The sequence below is a fragment of the Mytilus trossulus genome, chromosome 1 (genome assembly GCF_036588685.1).
Source record: "Mytilus trossulus isolate FHL-02 chromosome 1, PNRI_Mtr1.1.1.hap1, whole genome shotgun sequence".
Lineage (NCBI taxonomy): Eukaryota > Metazoa > Mollusca > Bivalvia > Mytilida > Mytilidae > Mytilus > Mytilus trossulus.
In genome coordinates this window covers 86,590,574-86,609,862 of record NC_086373.1, presented here as the reverse complement: position 1 = coordinate 86,609,862, position 19,289 = coordinate 86,590,574, and the positions used below count along the sequence as shown (strand labels likewise).

The following is a 19,289-nucleotide window of genomic DNA, read 5'->3' as shown; positions in this document are numbered from 1 at the left end:
ATTGTAATAAAATATATGAACATAGTGGAATTAACTATTTTTGGAGTGTAAACAATTCTTTGGATGTTTTAGATAAATTACGCGCTTTTGGTGGTCCTTTTGATTCTGTTGACAGTTTTGATTTTTCTACTTTTTACACTAAACTTTCACACTATCTTATCAAACCAAAGTTTATCTATTTAATTAAATGGTCGTTTGTTAAATCCGAATGCAAATATATTTGCTGCAACTCATTTAAAGCGACATTCTTCTCTAATGAGAAAGGTTAATATGCCAGATATACTTACTGGGGATGGGACGAGATGATTGAACCTGTTAAGTTTATCCTTGATAATATTTATTTACGTTTCGACAACAAAGTTTATCGACAGGTTGTAGGTATCCCTATACGCCCCTTATATAGCAGATTTGTTTTTGTACTGTTATGAATCACAGTTAATTACTAAACTCAGTAAAGACCCGTCGAATTTTCATTTAATTGATAAATTCAACAACACCTACCGTTATCTTGATGTTATATTTTTTTTCCGTTAAATAATCAAGAATTTTCAATATACTGCTGAAATTTGTCCCAAGGAACTTACTTCAAATAAATCAAATTTAAACAATAATAAGTGTCCTTTCCTATATTAAGATATTTCGGGTTTAATTAAAAGGGAAACTCTACACCAAAATGTATGACAAAAGGGACGATTTTTCAACACTATATTAAGATCATTGAATATTGTTTTTATTGGTATAACTATTGATTTTGTTATCAGTAAATTAAACGCAAACTAAATATTACTAGTATGTTATACATATACACATTCATGGATATACAATCAGTCGATACCTGTATCTTGGCATTGCACAAGGTCATGTTTTTCTCTAACTGTTTATGACGTCTTTACACTAAATCCATTTAATGTTGGATGTGTACGGGTTGGTTATTTCGTCTTAGATGCATGATTTTTTTTATTAGTTGTTAGTGGCTTTGAAATAACTGTCAGATAACTGCGAGTTCTCTCAGATCTGTACCTAATGTCTTTTTGTTGGGATGTACAAGTGACCCGGCCACGTCCACTTGTAATTTTGTCCATCTGACGAGTTAAGCCTTTTTGAACTGCTTTTTATATTGTTCGTTCTTATGTTGTACTGTACGTTATACCACTGTTCCAGGTTAGGGGAGGGTTTGGATCCCGATAACATGTTTAACCATACCACATTATGCATGTATGTGCCTGTCCCAAGTCAGGAGTCTGTAATTCAGTGGTTGTCTTATTTTTATGTGTTACCATTTTGTTTTTCGTTCTTTTTTTAACATAAATAAGGCCGTTAGTTTTCTCGTGTGGATTGTTTTATATTGTAATTTCGGGGCCTTTTATATCTGACTATGCGGTATAGGATTTGCTCATTGTTGAAGGCCGTACGGTGACCTATAGTTGTTAATTTGTGTGTCATTTTGGTCTCTTTTGGAGAGTTGTCTCATTTGCGAACATACCATCTTCTTTCTGTATATTGTCCATGCAGATAAAGCACCAAATTACATCGTGTGTGTGTAAATCGCATATCATAAACTGCTAAATAATGGAATTAGGAATTGATAATTCACTTGGAACTCAACATACGACGACGAAACTGACCAAAGAGGTAATCCTGAATAATCATTGATCTGATCTATTCTATGTTCCTATGATATTTCAACCAAAGATGCAAAGCAGAATTGTCTGAATTTGTGGATATTGATTTCTTTAGTTTTCTATGTTATGTCTTGTGTACTATCTCTTGTCTGTTTGTCTTTTTCATTTTTAGCCATGGCGTTGTCAGTTTATTTTCGATTTATGAGTTTGACTGTCCCTCTTGTATCTTTCCGACGGTCCCTCTTTTGCATAAAATATGTCATTTCAAAAACATATCCGTTTTTAGCTCACCTGGCCTGAAGGACCAAACAAAGGCAACAGTAGTATACCGTTGTTCAAAACTCATAAATCAATGGACAAGTGAGCTTTTCTCATCACTTTGCGTCCGGGGTCCGGCGTTGTCGTCCGTCGTCGTTAACATTTACAAAAATCTTCTCCTCTGAAACTACTGGGCCAAATTAAACCAAACTTGGCCACAATCATCATTGGGGTATTTAGTTTTAAAAATGTGTCCGATGACCCGGCCAACTAACCAAGATGGCCGCCATGGCTAAAGATAGAACATAGGGATAAAATGGAGTTTTGGGGTTATATCTCAAAATCCAAAGCATTTAGAGCAAATCTGACAAGGGGTAAAATTGTTTATCAGGTCAAGATCTATCTGCCCTGAAATTTTCAGATGAATCGGACAACCTGTTGTTAGGTTGCTGCCCCTGAATTGGTAATTTTAAGGAAATGTTGCTGTTTTTGGTTATTATCTTGAATATCATTATAGATAGAGATAAACTGTAAACAGCAATAATGTTCAGCAAAGTAAGATTTACCAATAATTCAACATGACCAAAATGGTCAGTTGACCCCTAAAGGAGTTATTGTCCTTTATAGTAATTTTTTTACCATTTTTCGTAAATCGTAGTAATCTTTTACAAACATCTTCTCCTCTGAAACTACTGGGCCAAATTAAACCAAACTTGGCTACAATCATCATTCAGGTATCTAGTTTAAAAAATGTGTCCGGTGACTGAATGAAAAGAAGTTAGCAGTATCTTTAACCTCTCTTTCCGCAATAAAGATGATGTTCTCTGACTAATTATTTACATAAGTGGTGACTACAATGCACGCATCTATCCCATCGGACTGGAGATAAAGGATTCAACAGATACAATTTTCATGTAGTCTGCCTCTTATTCCGACGTACATCTAGAACTTGACATCGAGGGTCAGTTGCAAACAAAATCTATAACGATAGAGATGATTTCCACTTTCTCAATTGTTAACTTTCAATTGCTATGTAGCAACATACCAGCAGCGCCTGCAACCCGAGAATATATCTCCCAGTTGATACGATATTCCAGGGCCTGTATTTCATAATATGATTTCCTTGATAGAGGGCTTCTCACAAAGAAGTAATTAAACTTATAGCTCCAAGTGATCAGGTTGTTTTCATCCCTTTGTCAAGTTTACGGACACCATCTCTAGTTGGTTGACTTATGAAATATCCGTTTCACAGATGTAAACGAATGCGTTTCATTTGTCGTAACTAGAACCCCGTCACTTTTCCCAGAACTACCGGATTTTTAATAATACGAGCAACACTACGGGTGCCACTTGAGGAGCAGAATCTGATGACCCTCCGGAGCACCTGCGTTCACTCTAATATTTGTTGCAGTTCTTATTGCTTAGTCTTTAGTTTCTATGTTGTGTTTTTGTATACTGTTGGTTTTTTTTTTTCTTTTTTAGCGATGATGTTGTCATTTTATTTTCGACTTAAATACGCAGCGATGTTTGCGTATCCCCGTGTTTAGAGAGTTACAAGCTCTATATACACCTATAACTCTATGCTTGCCGTTTTAATCTTTTTACATTAACCTGAAATACATTTTGATTCTATATGTGCCGGTCCCATGCCAGTAGCCAGCAATTAGGTGGATAAGATTTATTGCTGTTTCTCCTAGTATGTTTTGTTTTGTTTATTGTGTTGTTTAGTTTGTTCATGTGTTTCGCTGTTGCTCCATTGTCACAGGTTATGAGGTTTGTCGCCTTTATAAGTTTAACACCGCCATAATCTAAATAAGTCCAAAGCCATTAGCCTGCATGTAGTTCAGTAGTTGTTGTTTGAACACTTCTGTCAATTTCTTTTTTTGTAAATTGTTTTGTTATAAGTAAAGCCGTTTGTTTTCTCAATTGAATTGTTTCACATTTTCAGTTCAGGACTTTTCATAGCCGACTTTACCGTATGTTTTATTTTCATTGTTGATGCACGTAAGTTTTCATAAAATTGCTTACATCCACTTCATTTGCACTTTGGTGGATACTAGTAGTTGTCTCATTGGCAATCGTATCACATCTTTTTATTAATATATTTAATTAAATCAATTGGTACGATTATTTTATTAAACTCTCTTGGAAAAACTAGCACACAGTTGTCATAATTTAACGATTTATCTCAGGATATTAGTCATTGTTTTTTTTGTATCAGGTTATAAAGAATTGTAGTTAGATATAAAGTCCCAAAATTTATTTAGTTCATTTAATATAGATCGAAGACCTTTAATTATAAGATGCAATTTGTTAATAAGTCTTTAAATTGTATATTTCGACTGTCCCACTGCCAGTGCATTCTACATGTTATAGAGAGAAATTAAGAACAAATATTATCTCCTTGCAGCAACTTCACGTCTTCTGAACTTGTACTTTCAGACGGTTTAACTATGTTACATCTTCCGATTATCAAATCAGTGTTTGCTGAAATTGTAATAGAAAACAAGCATGAATAGAAATGCATTCGATAACTCAACAAAGAACAACCATAAAATCGTCAATACAATCGATAAATAAACAGAAAACAACAATGAATCGTCGATACAATCGATAAATAAACAGAAAACAACTAGGAATCGTCGATGAAATCGATACACAAACAGAATTAATAACTAGGTAAACCACGTGGAGGGTGCTAAATGGAAAAATTGACTGACATATTTTTGTGTTCGGTTTCAAATGAAAAAAAAATGAAAAATAGCCAAATCACCGGAGTATAGATGTGTTAAGTTTAAACATATTTTATTTGCTGAATTAAAGCAAAATGGATTAGACACAAGTAAATCATACTTATGAAGTCTTCTCCATGGATGTGTTATAGATATAGCAAAAAATCTTCCATCACAACAACAAAACTTGTTTTGAGATGGTGTTTCCTTGACAAATATACAGACCGCCGGTCATTTTGGATAAACAAGATCCAATTTGTTGTGTTTTAAGAAAAGTCATGATGCTCTCTATACGCGTTGAAGAACTCAACAAATAACGTTCTATTTGGAAATGTAGGTGGGTTTGTTTTGCATTGTTATTTGAGGGAAGGGATGTCACGGAATAGAAGTTCCTTCATAATATGAGTTCCAAATGGAAACAATATTCTGGAATATTACTTCTACTTGAATAGATATTACAGTAAATTTTCATAACGGAATAAATGGTATAGCCTGTGAATATTTGTTCCAACAGGAACAGATATTATGTCATTGTTTATAACAAAGTTTCCATTGGAACTTCTGTTAGGTGAAACACATATACGTTGACAGGGAGTCTTGCACTCGTTTATTGTAACCTTCGTGGTGACTTAAAATATTTGTTCTTCGAAACCGACGAGTAAGTATATAAATGAGACTGGGTAGTTTTTCGCAGTTCTTCTGTTTCTTCGGAAAATCACATTGGATTGGTGCTCTGAATTAATTTATCTTTTCTTTAATAAAGTGTAACAACCACTTAACTTGGGCCGTTTTGCAGTTCCATTGCTTATTGCTAAGACATTTGTAAGACGTTAGGTCATCATCGATATTATAATTGACTTATGTGCAATATACAGTGAAGAAAAACTCGACCGATGGTAATTCTTATATATGGTACAATTATATAATATTTTTTAATTTTTATAATTATATATTTTTAAGATACATTTAATCATTCGTTTATATTTTGTGTTTCCCATATAATAATGTAATATTTTTTTTAATTTTTAAGCACGCATCGTTGATAAACCTACCAGTCATATTTCAAGTATCTGACACATGCATTCATGTTATTTTATACATATTGCCAGTTTCTTTTTCGTTCCTTCAGAAGTAGTCAATCACGAACTGGTTGTACAAACAGTACAGTGTAAACAGGAACGTTTAACGCAATCCGTGTAAACTACAAAATAATTCCACTTATCAATTTACATAATCAACCGAAAGTATACCTGCCAAAAGATATGATGTACCAACGTCCAGTTTGTCCGGGACACAATCGTTAGATGTTTTTAGCTGTATCTGTAGATTTTCTTTTAATTCCCCAATCGCCTGATAAAATAAAATAATCATTTGTATAAATTAACTGTTAATCATTAACTTACACTGTTTAATGATAATTTAAAAACAGAAATAGGACGAACTTGAAATTATTTTTTCTTCATCTCGAATGAAAATTTACATAAAAAAAGAAGATGTGGTATGATTGCCAATGAAAAAACTCTACACAAGAGACCAAAATGACACAGAAATTAACAGCCATAGGTTACCGTACGGACTTCATTAATTTGAAAAGCCCATACCGCATAGTCAGCTATGATTAGAACTTTTAAAGTTGATTTTTCGTAAATATTCGTATTTTGGAAGTGAGAACGTCATTATGTTAGTTGTGTTTGTACATCGTATCGATCGGCGGTCTTTGGAAAAAAAACCAAGCTTAGCCAATTGCAACGGATTTTTACAGTTTGCTGATAATGTTGAAATTACAACACTGTCCAATGTTAACAGTGGATGAGAGCTGGTATACCCCCGCTACATTATTTACAAGTGTCGTTGTCGATGGTTCATGTCTGTCATGTTTTTCGAAAATTGTTTTGTTATAAAGAAGGTCGTCGGTTCGTTTTCATGTTTGAATTATTTCACATTTTTCATTCGGATCCATTTATATCCGACTTTTGATGTGTTTTTTTTCCCCTCTCAAATTGTCCGTACAGTGACCTATAATTGAATATATTTACTTTATTTTTATTAAGCTATAGCTGTCTCATTGGACACCACATTGTTTGAAATGTTTCACAATTTTCATTTCATGGCCTTTTATATCCCGCGACTTTCTGTGTGAGTTTTTTTTCGCATATTGTTGAAGTCCGTATAGTACAGACTCATTTACCTTTAATTGCAAATATTTACTTCGTATTTATTCCAGGTGGTCTCCATGACGTGTTGGAAACTTTATTTATATAAATAAACTCATGACATATTTAGTTTTACTTGCTTTTTTCACCAGATACAACTGTAAACTCTGAACATATACAACACATGCTATAGATTTAGAATCTTTACCTTGTAGACTTCTGTGATTTTAATAATATATATATAATACAATTGCATGGCGTCAAGCTGTTCCATAATACTATCTGGATTGGGAATCATTTCTTTTACTTCTAGTATTGTACCCTGAAATACTAAACAATACACTTGTTATTCACATTTCTTTCTTCTGACCATGTGACTATTAAAGTCAGCTCTGGGCTAAAGTAAAAATGTTGAAAATTGAGATATATATTATAACTAAGCCTTATACATTGAAATATTCAGAGGCTTTTTAAATGCAACTGTTCAGTTGAACAGGAAGTAAAATCGTATCATTTGAAATATAATTTATCTAGACACAAAAGCATGCGGTTGTTTTAGCTAAAATATATTTTATCCAAAAAAAAACAAGTTGAAGGGGATCAAGTAGACGGTAGTTTTTAGCTGACATATCATTGTATAGATATATATAATCAAGTAGACCGTATTTTGTCAGCTGAAATATCATTTAACAAACGAATAAATACGATTAGTAACTAAAAAGTAAAATCACAAAAAATACTGAACTTAGAGGAAAATCAATTCGGAAAGTCCATAATTACATAGCAAAATCAAATAACAAAACGCTTCAAAAACGAATGGACATGAACTGTCATATTCCTAACTTGGTACAGGCATTTTCAAATGTAGAAAATGGTGGATTAAACCTGATTTTATAGCGCTAACCCTCTCACTTTGATGACAGTCTCATCAAATTTCGTTATATTTTACAATGATGCGTTAACTAAACAGACATAATAAAAGTCAAATTCGAGATAGAAGTCTAAATTGAGGCGGAGGAAGCCGTGTCTGTTGTTTCTTTAATTTCGGTACTGGGGGATATATTAATGGAACCCAAAAAAGTTTGAATTGTTTATGGAAAGAACATCATCAATATATCTGAAAGTGAAATTAAATAATCTGGCGTCTTTGATCCTCTTGTTTGTGACAAGTGTCTGGAGGAACTCCGAGTCATATAGAAATAAGAAGAGGTCGGCAAGAAGGGCGCACAGTAAGTTCCCATAGGAATGACGACAATTTGTTGGAAAACTAAGGCAGTGGTAATTTGAACATGGAGCTACGTCGTCATATCTAAAAACATTAAATTGACGATTTTTGTATAACATTTATAGACATGTAAAGCTATCTACGCATGTTGAGATTAGAAATGTAGACCGTCGATAATCCAATAGTTTGTAAAAAAAATATGGTGATGACCTTTGCTTATGTGCAAGTATGCCAAGTTGAGTAAAATCTTCAAACATAATAAAATACCAAGAGAGTAAACATGCAAGTCCTAAATCGTAGACTGACAGACATCACTGTCCCAGGTTAGGGGGAGATTGGATCCCGCTAACATGTTTAACCTCGCCACATTCTGTATGTATGTACTTGTCCCAAGTCAGGAGCCTATAACTGAGTGGTTGTCGTTTGTTTGTGTTACATATTTGTTTTTCGTTAAATTGTTGTACATAAATTAGGCCGTTAGTTTTCTCGTTTGAATTGTTTTACATATATTTATTTAGGGGCTTTTTATAGCTGACTATGTGGAATGAGCTTTGATCATAGTTGAAGGCCGTACTGTGACCTATAATTGTTAATTTATGTGTCAGTTGGTTTCTAGTGGAGAGTTGTCTCATTTGCAATCATACCAAATCTTCTTTTTTATAATAATAACATATCACAGATTAGTCCCATCGATATTGAACGAACTTTACATTTGTTATTTGATTTTTGTTATCTGGTTATAATTTCGGCTGAATGATACATAAACATACACAAAATTTATAATTAAAGAGTGAAATTAAATATAACCCCAAAAATATCTGGTAAAAAAACGTGAACTTACCATTCGTGTTGTACTGACCATCTTCATTTTTGCGACATAGGTCACTTGTCACATTTTGACTTTGGTGCTCCGGACAATTTGTACAACTGAATGCGCAATCCAAAATGCAAAACAATAAAACTACAATAATTGTATTCATAGTTTAGGAGTATGTCTTAAAAGTAGAGATCAGTTTGCTATATAGCTAAATGAATATACAACACAAATACTATTGACAATATTTCTTCAGTTTGAATGAATAGATTTTTCATTTGAAATATGCATGCCTCGATAGAGTTATGTTTCATATAAGGGAAATATACTAAACGAGGAAAAATTAGTCACACTGACTTACGATAATCAACATGTATGTTTTTACTCCTTCGGTTTAAAATCACATTTAATATGTGTTAATTGGTCAAGCAACACAATTAGTCAATTGCCCATAAACTGAAGCAGATGTATTAGAAATCAGATTTATTTATCATGTAAGTATAGTAATCCTGATCATGCATAAAATGTACTGACAATTTAAAAATGTATTATTATTTTGTTAAAGTTTTTTAAGTTTTGTGCTCACTATTTATGAGGCTTAATTGTTTTTTTTTTTTATTGTAAAGTTCAGTGGATGTTAAATTTTATTTCCTCTAGTTTGTGAGAATGAAATCATTCGTTCATTCATTCATTACAATCGAAATTATATATAATAGAATCCTTCCAGTCAGCAAAAAATAAACAAAAACACAACAACACACACGTATACCGTTGGCAATATCCAATTTTATTCCGAGTTGGACCTGACACCACGGGTGTCATTCGGTTTATCGAGAGAAATGGTCGTGAAAGAACATCTAACGGCGGTCAAGTATTGAAAGACGATCGTGAAAGTTCTGGTAACGGATCGTGAAAGACATTTAATCGAGAAGACACATGAAAGGTCAATACATATTATAATTTTATTAATTACACAGACAAATTACGACAAAATAAAACTGTCTGTCAAAATGGTTCAACATTATGATCAGTATGTGAGAATATCCAGTTTTAAAAGTACATAGTTATTACAAAACAACAAAAGGCAGATTGCTTCTCGACATTTCAATGACATAAAAAATGTAAACAAACATGATTTTTTCACAAATTTGACTAGAAAAACTACTTTAATACGAATAAGGATATTCTATTTGAATTAATCAAATGGTTCTTATAGTTATTTTGTATAAACTTAATCTGAAACTTGCTAAATAAAGAACTATTTACACAAAAAATTATTTTCGGATCGTGAAAGATCGCGTACAGCATTTTTCAAGATCGTGAAAAGGATCGTGAAAGCTCTGATGCTACGACGACGTTCAAGTTATTCTTCAATTATATCATAATTAATATTTGTTATTGGTATTGAGAAAAGCTATATAGGTCAACATCCTCAATAGGTTTAAGCATTTTAAAGTATTAATATTTTTATAAAATGAAATGTAAAATAGTTGGATGATTGCAGGATGAAGTTTTTCATTGTCATGTGAAGTACTCACTTATCACGAGTAATAGGATACCCACATTTTGTATATTAGATCCTATAAAGTACATGTCCAGTGGCGGATCCAAAGGGGGGGGGGGGGGGTCGTAGAGGGCGTACCTTTGCTTGGACTGTTTGTCATGTGATTCGCTATGATTGAGTTGACCAGTGCGTCCCTCAGTCATTTTGAAATTCAAATTACAGTAACACATTGCTTAGTCTGAGAAAGACAACCATAATACCTTCAACGCAAAACAAGATTGAGCCAAAACGTATAGTAGTGACTTCTATTTCATAATTCAATCAAACAGAGAGTAATACTCTATTACACTGTCATGAAGAAGAAAAAATCCACAGCAATATTATTTACCTACGAAAACATGTTTTACCCCAAACACCCCAGTCCATTTTAGAATAACATGATAGCTGAATAATGATCCCCAGTCAGTATCAGCTCTATAGATAGATTTAAAGCCTAATGTACGAACTATTTGATTTGAGGAGGCAGTCTAAGGTATCTGAGAGAAAAAAATCTTACTCCGATTTTTGCATTAATTTTTTTAAACTTTTTTGCTACTAGTATTAGAAACGAAAATTTCCCACAGAATTATTTAGCTTTAAATGAACATGATGAATAAAAAACAGGCGTATTTTTATTTTAGGTCGGGGGTTTGCATGTCTGACCGGAATGTCTGTTTCGCCGAACTGATATATTGAATACTTTTTTCAAGACAAGACTGCAACCTGACTGCTGAGAATGGCTTTGATGTCTCCATTTGTCGACGGTCATTCATAAATTCGTCGTCATTTCAGACTCATTCGTCGCCTTTGGTTTATATTGGAACCTCTTACGTCCCTTGATTTTATCGAGTGAAATATATCAACTAAAAATTTAGATAAAATTGGTTGTTTGACTTTTTTAATTCGTGTCGGTCGTAGTGTAAATTTCATCGAATAGCCCGGCGTATTTCTTGTTTACAACAAGAAATCTGTGAGCTTATGCTAACTTAACATACAACAAACGAGAATTTTCCATGTCTATTTTTTACTAAAAATGCAAGTTCCACATCAAATGTATCAGTACATAGCTTTGGATCCATATTATCATTTTATTATAGACAATCAATAGGGAGAATATAGCATAAAAATGTCCAACCCTTACACTTTACAGCAACTATAGAACATACATACCCCACGCCAGGAACCGTTTAAAAAGTGCATTTTACACTTATTTTATTTTTTTATAGTCCAAAAAAGTCCAACATTTTTTTCGCCTCGCTCCGCCTTTCTAAATTCCTGGATCCGCCCCTGATGTCCGTCATACAGGATTCACCGGACCCCGAATTTGCCTCATCTCATGGATGAAGATTCAGTCCGTATCGCGGATTCGTTAAGCTTTAGGATAACTGTCTGTTGTTATGATTGTAAGGTGTACATTTTCGACTTCTGCAAGGTTTCATATAACATCGAGTTCATTATCATGCATCAATCGGCAATGTTCGTTTTATGTTGTTTAGCCTTTTGGATATATACCTGTATGCTATAGCGCCATTTTATTTCGTGTATGGTGTTCATGTCTGTCTGAATGTTTCATTTATGACCATGATGACGTCAATTGTATTTGATATATTGAATGATAGTAACTTTAGATGTCTATGTCTGGCTGTCGGTCAGGGTTCATATACCTATGACCTTATGTTCCGAATCAATTGGCCAAGCATAACTTTTACATTTGTCATTTTCTAAGGCATTTTAAGGATCGGAACACATTTATTTGGTCTACGGGATATTTATAGAGATCTGTATGTCATGGTTCATCTGACCTTGCACTCTTTTTATGAACCATTTACAATCCTAATTTAAAAAAAAAGAAGATGTGGTATGATTGGCAAAGAGCACTCTCCACAAGAGACCAAAATGACACAGACATTAACAACTATAGGTCACCATACGGCCTTCAACAATGAGCAAAGCCCATACCGCATAGTCAGCTATAAAAGGCCCCGATATGACTATGTAAAACAATTAAAACGAGAAAACTCACGGCCTTGTTTGTATAAAAAAAAAAAACGAAAAACAAATATGTAGCACATAAACAAACGACAACCACTGAACTACAGGCTCCTGACTTTGGACAGGAACATACATGTATATAAATAATGTGGCGGGGTTAAACATGTTAGCGGGATCCCAACCCTCCCCCTAAACTGAGACAGTGGTATAACAGTACAACATAACTAAGAACGAACTATAAAAATCAATTGAAAAGGCTTAACTCATTAGATGGACAAAAATACATTAAGCACATTAAGCGCATTTGACACTTCTATTAAAACCCTTGATATTTTAGACGTTCAAAAAAATTACTATCATAACTAAAGCTGACGAATTACTCATTATTTGGAATATTTCAAATTACTCATGAAAGATGCTGTTTAGCTGTAAGTTTTTGTTTGATGGATATCATTTTGGTTTAAACGTTGCATATCCATATCATTGGCTAAATAGTGTCGGTCTGCCTGAATTGCACTTGACCGATTCTCAGAGCTGAATCTTTCAAACTTATTAAGATACGTTTTTAGTTGTTTTTTTAAACTTTCGAGGTAAAGTGTTGAATAGAAAAATAGCTTTAATTTTCATCCTTATCAAAATAGCTACAGGCTTCAACCAGTTGCAGGTTTATCAAATGGTAAAAGAAATACTGATTTCTGATTACTAGTAATAAGTCTGGTCACGCATTATCTTTCACGATCAAAATAATGCGTTGCCTGATCTTTCACGATCAAGTTTGATGGATTTTCATCAAATTCAAGGTTTTCATATACAAATTAATGCTTTTAAGGGAAGACCATACTTTAATTTTGCTGTACTATCATATACACCAAAGATTAAATTTCAAATATATCACGATAAACTGAAATATGACCATTATAGGTACAAAAAGCGTGTTATTTGTAATTAATTTCAAAGACATGCATTGCACCTTTGGTGTTTTTTCATAAAGTACTGCATATATTCTTTATCTTATTTCACAGTTATGTTGAGGAGGTTAAACCATTTTGACAGACATATTTTTTTGTTCCGATTTGTTCCGCGTTTTGAAAATTAAGCGATTTTTTCAAAGATTCTGACCTAAAATTTTCATTAAATGTCTTTCACGATCCGTTACCAGAACTTTCACGATCGTCTCTCAATACTTGACCGCCGTTAGATATTCTTTCACGACCATTTCTCTCGATAAACCGAATGACACCCGTGAACACAGTTAAAATAATTTGTTGTAATGAATCGAAGTCTGTACGTATATTTGAATCTTACTTTTTAATTTTGGTGAATTATTTTTGTTGTAAAGTGTATTTCTTGCAGAAGTAAATTGATTTTATGAACTCATCATTTAAGTAACATATGGTTCGTGTCTATTTCTACAGTATAATTTGTATCCATTTAATGTATCTTGAGAGTTTCATTCATCCTGTTCATTAATATATTTATATAGTCATGATATTTGCACACATGTTGTATTTAATCGAATATATGATATAATACGGTTTAAAAATATTACTGCATACGAATACATCTATGCCCTTCTCTATTCTTAGATCACTGCTTTAATATTGCAGAATAGTAGGTCTCAGTATCAGTAGTACTTGAACAGTGGCCTCAGGGGCGCAATCAGACAAGGGCGTGGCGGGTGTACATATGCCCTCCATTCAAATTCACAAAGCATGGGTTTTGCTCAGTTTGATAAAGAATCATGATTTCGATAATTTACTGAAAAAATAAGAATACGCCCCATAATCTAGAATCCTTGATGACAGCCCCTGATATTTATGAGGTACACATTCTACATTCATATATATGCCCTATATATATATATAATAGATTGTCAATTTGGCTGTTTTCCATTTAGTCCTGTTTCAGATCACAAAGATATATAAAAGTTTAAGCATATTTCTGTTTACTCTTTTTTATCTGATATATACTTACATTAAAACAGTATCTTCTATTGTCTTTGATGTATGAGGTGCGCAGTTTTACTAATCATTTCTTTTTCCTCATATGGATATATTTGAATGATAAATTCATTTTACATGTTAGCGGGATCCCAACCCTCCCCCTAAACTGAGACAGTGGTATAACAGTACAACATAACTAAGAACGAACTATAAAAATCAATTGAAAAGGCTTAACTCATTAGATGGACAAAAATACATTAAGCACATTAAGCGCATTTGACACTTCTATTAAAACCCTTGATATTTTAGACGTTCAAAAAAATTACTATCATAACTAAAGCTGACGAATTACTCATTATTTGGAATATTTCAAATTACTCATGAAAGATGCTGTTTAGCTGTAAGTTTTTGTTTGATGGATATCATTTTGGTTTAAACGTTGCATATCCATATCATTGGCTAAATAGTGTCGGTCTGCCTGAATTGCACTTGACCGATTCTCAGAGCTGAATCTTTCAAACTTATTAAGATACGTTTTTAGTTGTTTTTTTAAACTTTCGAGGTAAAGTGTTGAATAGAAAAATAGCTTTAATTTTCATCCTTATCAAAATAGCTACAGGCTTCAACCAGTTGCAGGTTTATCAAATGGTAAAAGAAATACTGATTTCTGATTACTAGTAATAAGTCTGGTCACGCATTATCTTTCACGATCAAAATAATACGTTGCCTGATCTTTCACGATCAAGTTTGATGGATTTTCATCAAATTCAAGGTTTTCATATACAAATTAATGCTTTTAAGGGAAGACCATACTTTAATTTTGCTGTACTATCATATACACCAAAGATTAAATTTCAAATATATCACGATAAACTGAAATATGACCATTATAGGTACAAAAAGCGTGTTATTTGTAATTAATTTCAAAGACATGCATTGCACCTTTGGTGTTTTTTCATAAAGTACTGCATATATTCTTTATCTTATTTCACAGTTATGTTGAGGAGGTTAAACCATTTTGACAGACATATTTTTTTGTTCCGATTTGTTCCGCGTTTTGAAAATTAAGCGATTTTTTCAAAGATTCTGACCTAAAATTTTCATTAAATGTCTTTCACGATCGTCTCTCAATACTTGACCGCCGTTAGATATTCTTTCACGACCATTTCTCTCGATAAACCGAATGACACCCGTGAACACAGTTAAAATAATTTGTTGTAATGAATCGAAGTCTGTACGTATATTTGAATCTTACTTTTTAATTTTGGTGAATTATTTTTGTTGTAAAGTGTATTTCTTGCAGAAGTAAATTGATTTTATGAACTCATCATTTAAGTAACATATGGTTCGTGTCTATTTCTACAGTATAATTTGTATCCATTTAATGTATCTTGAGAGTTTCATTCATCCTGTTCATTAATATATTTATATAGTCATGATATTTGCACACATGTTGTATTTAATCGAATATATGATATAATACGGTTTAAAAATATTACTGCATACGAATACATCTATGCCCTTCTCTATTCTTAGATCACTGCTTTAATATTGCAGAATAGTAGGTCTCAGTATCAGTAGTACTTGAACAGTGGCCTCAGGGGCGCAATCAGACAAGGGCGTGGCGGGTGTACATATGCCCTCCATTCAAATTCACAAAGCATGGGTTTTGCTCAGTTTGATAAAGAATCATGATTTCGATAATTTACTGAAAAAATAAGAATACGCCCCATAATCTAGAATCCTTGATGACAGCCCCTGATATTTATGAGGTACACATTCTACATTCATATATATGCCCTATATATATATATAATAGATTGTCAATTTGGCTGTTTTCCATTTAGTCCTGTTTCAGATCACAAAGATATATAAAAGTTTAAGCATATTTCTGTTTACTCTTTTTTATCTGATATATACTTACATTAAAACAGTATCTTCTATTGTCTTTGATTTATGAGGTGCGCAGTTTTACTAATCATTTCTTTTTCCTCATATGGATATATTTGAATGATAAATTCATTTTTTTTTAAAATCTAATCGTTATCTTTCTGCTAATTATTACATTATTTCAGGCATGCAATTAATTAACTTTTTTCAGTAACTAGTCCTTTGTTAATTTATATGTATCATTGTCATTTTGCTTATTTTTTTATGGGCACTATGTTTTCTGGTCTGTGCATCCGTTCGTCTATTCGTTGTACCGTTCGTTTGTCTGTCCCGCTTCAGGTTAAATTTTTGGTTTGAGGTAGTTTTTTATGAAGTTGAAGTCTAATCAACATGATAGTGCGGATAGGGCATCCGAGTACTTGGAACACATTTTGGTCGGTTTTGTTGTCTCTTTGACACATGCATTCCACATTTCCATTCTCAATCTTTTTAAAAGATTTTGCTCAGTTTATCTTCCATGTACATGCGATGAAACATTTACAAATTATATTCCAAATATTGATAAACCTTCAAGTTTTATTATTTTCAATAAGTTCATATCATAATTAATTTGTCGTAAGTCGTGTTCTCAAAAGTTCTCTTAACATAGTAAGGGATATATCGTATTTTTCGTCCGAAATTTCGGTGGGACACCAAGATCATCCTATTTTCAAACTAACTATATGTGTTGAGTTGCAAGCATTCACCTCACTGAAAATTGGCCTCTCGTGCTCTTTTTTAGCGGCCGTACGTGTGCTTACTGACTAAATACTCTTCGGATTCTCCACTTAATCTTAAAGAATATATAAGTCCGCTGTCGTAAAGTTTAGTTTTCAGTCACTTTTTGCTCATTATCAGTTTACTCGATAAACATCAAATGAAAAGTTCCATCGGTTATTTTCTCGTATATAAAGAAATTGTGCATAATTTTAAACTTTTAACTTCGTGTTTCACGATACGATGACCAGTGGCAGATCCAGGGGGGGGGGGGGGTTGGATGATCAATGCATTTGAATGGGGACATTTAGTTGGAGCCCCCTCCCCTTTGTCATGGGTTAGGATCCCCTTTTAAAATGACTGAATCAGCCCCTGATGACACTACAAATCCAATTCTCTTTTTAAAACAATTTCTTTTGTATTATTTATAATTACATTTGAAATCATGCAAAATTTAATATATACATGTAATTATACAATTCGTAATAGTTCAATTATTTGGTTTCGTCATTAATAAATTTTATCAAAAAAGTACTTTAACGATTTAAAATTTGGCACTTAGAATATGTTTAGGACGTACTACGGTAAGATGCGTCAGAGTTAGCTTCGAGATGCAACTTTGAGTGTACCAAGATGATCCTACGTTCATACTAAAATTGGTCTAAGAATGTGTCTTAGGACAAATCTAATCAGGATACTTTCGAGAACACAACCCAGAGCACAAAACATTTAATACATCATGCATGACAATATATTTAACATTATGCATGACAATATATTTAACATCATGCATGACAATATATTTAACATTATGCATGACAATATATTTAACATCATGCATGACAATATATTTAACATTATGCATGACAATATATTTAACATCATGCATGACAATATATTTAACATCATGCATGACAATATATTTAACATTATGCATGACAATATATTTAACATCATGCATGACAATATATTTAACATCATGCATGACAATATATTTAACATCATGCATGACAATATATTTAACATTATGCATGACAATATATTTAACATCATGCATGACAATATATTTAACATTATGCATGACAATATATTTAACATCATGCATGACAATATATTTAACATCATGCATGACAATATATTTAACATCATGCATGACAATATATTTAACATCATGCATGACAATATATTTAACATTATGCATGACAATATATTTAACATCATGCATGACAATATATTTAACATTATGAATGACAATATATTTAACATCATGCATGACAATATATTTAACATTATGCATGACAATATATTTAACATTATGCATGACAATATATTTAACATCATGCATGACAATATATTTAACATTATGCATGACAATATATTTAACATCATGCATGACAATATATTTAACATTATGCATGACAATATATTTAACATCATGCATGACAATATATTTAACATCATGCATGACAATATATTTAACAATATATTTAATACATCATGCATGACAATATATTTAACATCATGCATGACAATATATTTAACATCATGCATGACAATATATTTAACATCATGCATGACAATATATTTAATACATCATGCATGACAATATATTTAACATCATGCATGACAATATATTTAACATCATGCATGACAATATATTTAACATCATGCATGACAATATATTTAATACATCATGCATGACAATATATTTAACATCATGCATGACAATATATTTAACATCATGCATGACAATATATTTAATACGGATATGTTTATTGTTCAAGCGTATAACGTAAAGTAAACAAAAACGGAACACTTCTGTGGTTAATAGAGCAGGTCTGTGTTTATAAACCTAAATATCTTACACTTCTAGTCGTGATCTTTTACCATTGACATTTGCTACCTTAATTATATTTCCATTTTTATTCAAAACCAAAGCTTCATTAGAAGTGTCTTAAAATAAAGTATATTGATCAAATCAAGGATTTGTATAGTGAGATATCCTTGGTCAAATATTCAGTTTGACCTTTGTAGAGATGGGTTGCGATTGTTTTTACATATGGTTTATTTATTTGTAAAAAAAAAAGAATGCCATTGAAACGTGAAACCAAGTGAACAGCAGGAATAGTCATTTCTTAGACTGATCATCTCCTCTTAAAATTATTATCCTTTTAAGGTAAAACGATGATATACATATTTCTATTAATCTATTACATAATAATTATTGTAAAACAAATTTGTAATGTTAAGTTTCCATGATTAGCCTACAGATGAAAGAATGGAAAATATTTAATATTTATTTGTAATGACAATAATAGTATCGACGTTAATATGAGTATTCAGAGATTTGTCTCTGGCTTA

General features: G+C 32.3%; 2 protein-coding genes across 3 annotated transcripts in view; both read right to left on the bottom strand.

The window, feature by feature from the left end:
• The window catches only part of LOC134688053 (nuclear pore glycoprotein p62-like), a 59,166-nt gene that overhangs the window by 35,259 nt on the left and 4,618 nt on the right, over positions 1 to 19,289 (bottom strand). The gene's annotated exons all lie outside the window — the stretch shown is intronic.
• LOC134710726 (uncharacterized) lies at positions 3,997 to 9,140 on the bottom strand. 2 transcript variants are annotated; one of them, XM_063571129.1, is made up of 4 exons: positions 8,832 to 9,140; positions 6,974 to 7,087; positions 5,863 to 5,962; positions 3,997 to 4,367 (listed from the first exon to the last, which is right to left on the bottom strand). In XM_063571129.1, exons 1-4 carry the CDS (start codon positions 8,856 to 8,858, stop codon positions 4,264 to 4,266), a joined length of 345 nt encoding a protein of 114 aa, XP_063427199.1. In that variant the 5' UTR covers positions 8,859 to 9,140; the 3' UTR covers positions 3,997 to 4,263. The 2 variants fall into 2 exon arrangements, with proteins under 2 accessions (XP_063427199.1, XP_063427191.1); XM_063571121.1 differs by having other exon boundaries at positions 6,974 to 7,095; positions 8,832 to 9,123.

Coding starts and splice junctions, on each gene's coding strand:
- LOC134710726 (XM_063571121.1), bottom strand. CDS start 8,970: ATGAATACAATTATTGTAGTTTTATTGTTTTGCATTTTGGATTGCGCA. Junction 7,096..8,831: donor TGGTCAGTACAACACGAATG/GTAAGTTCACGT, acceptor TGTATTGTTTAG/TATTTCAGGGTACAATACTA. Junction 5,963..6,973: donor AAATCACAGAAGTCTACAAG/GTAAAGATTCTA, acceptor TTATTTTATCAG/GCGATTGGGGAATTAAAAGA.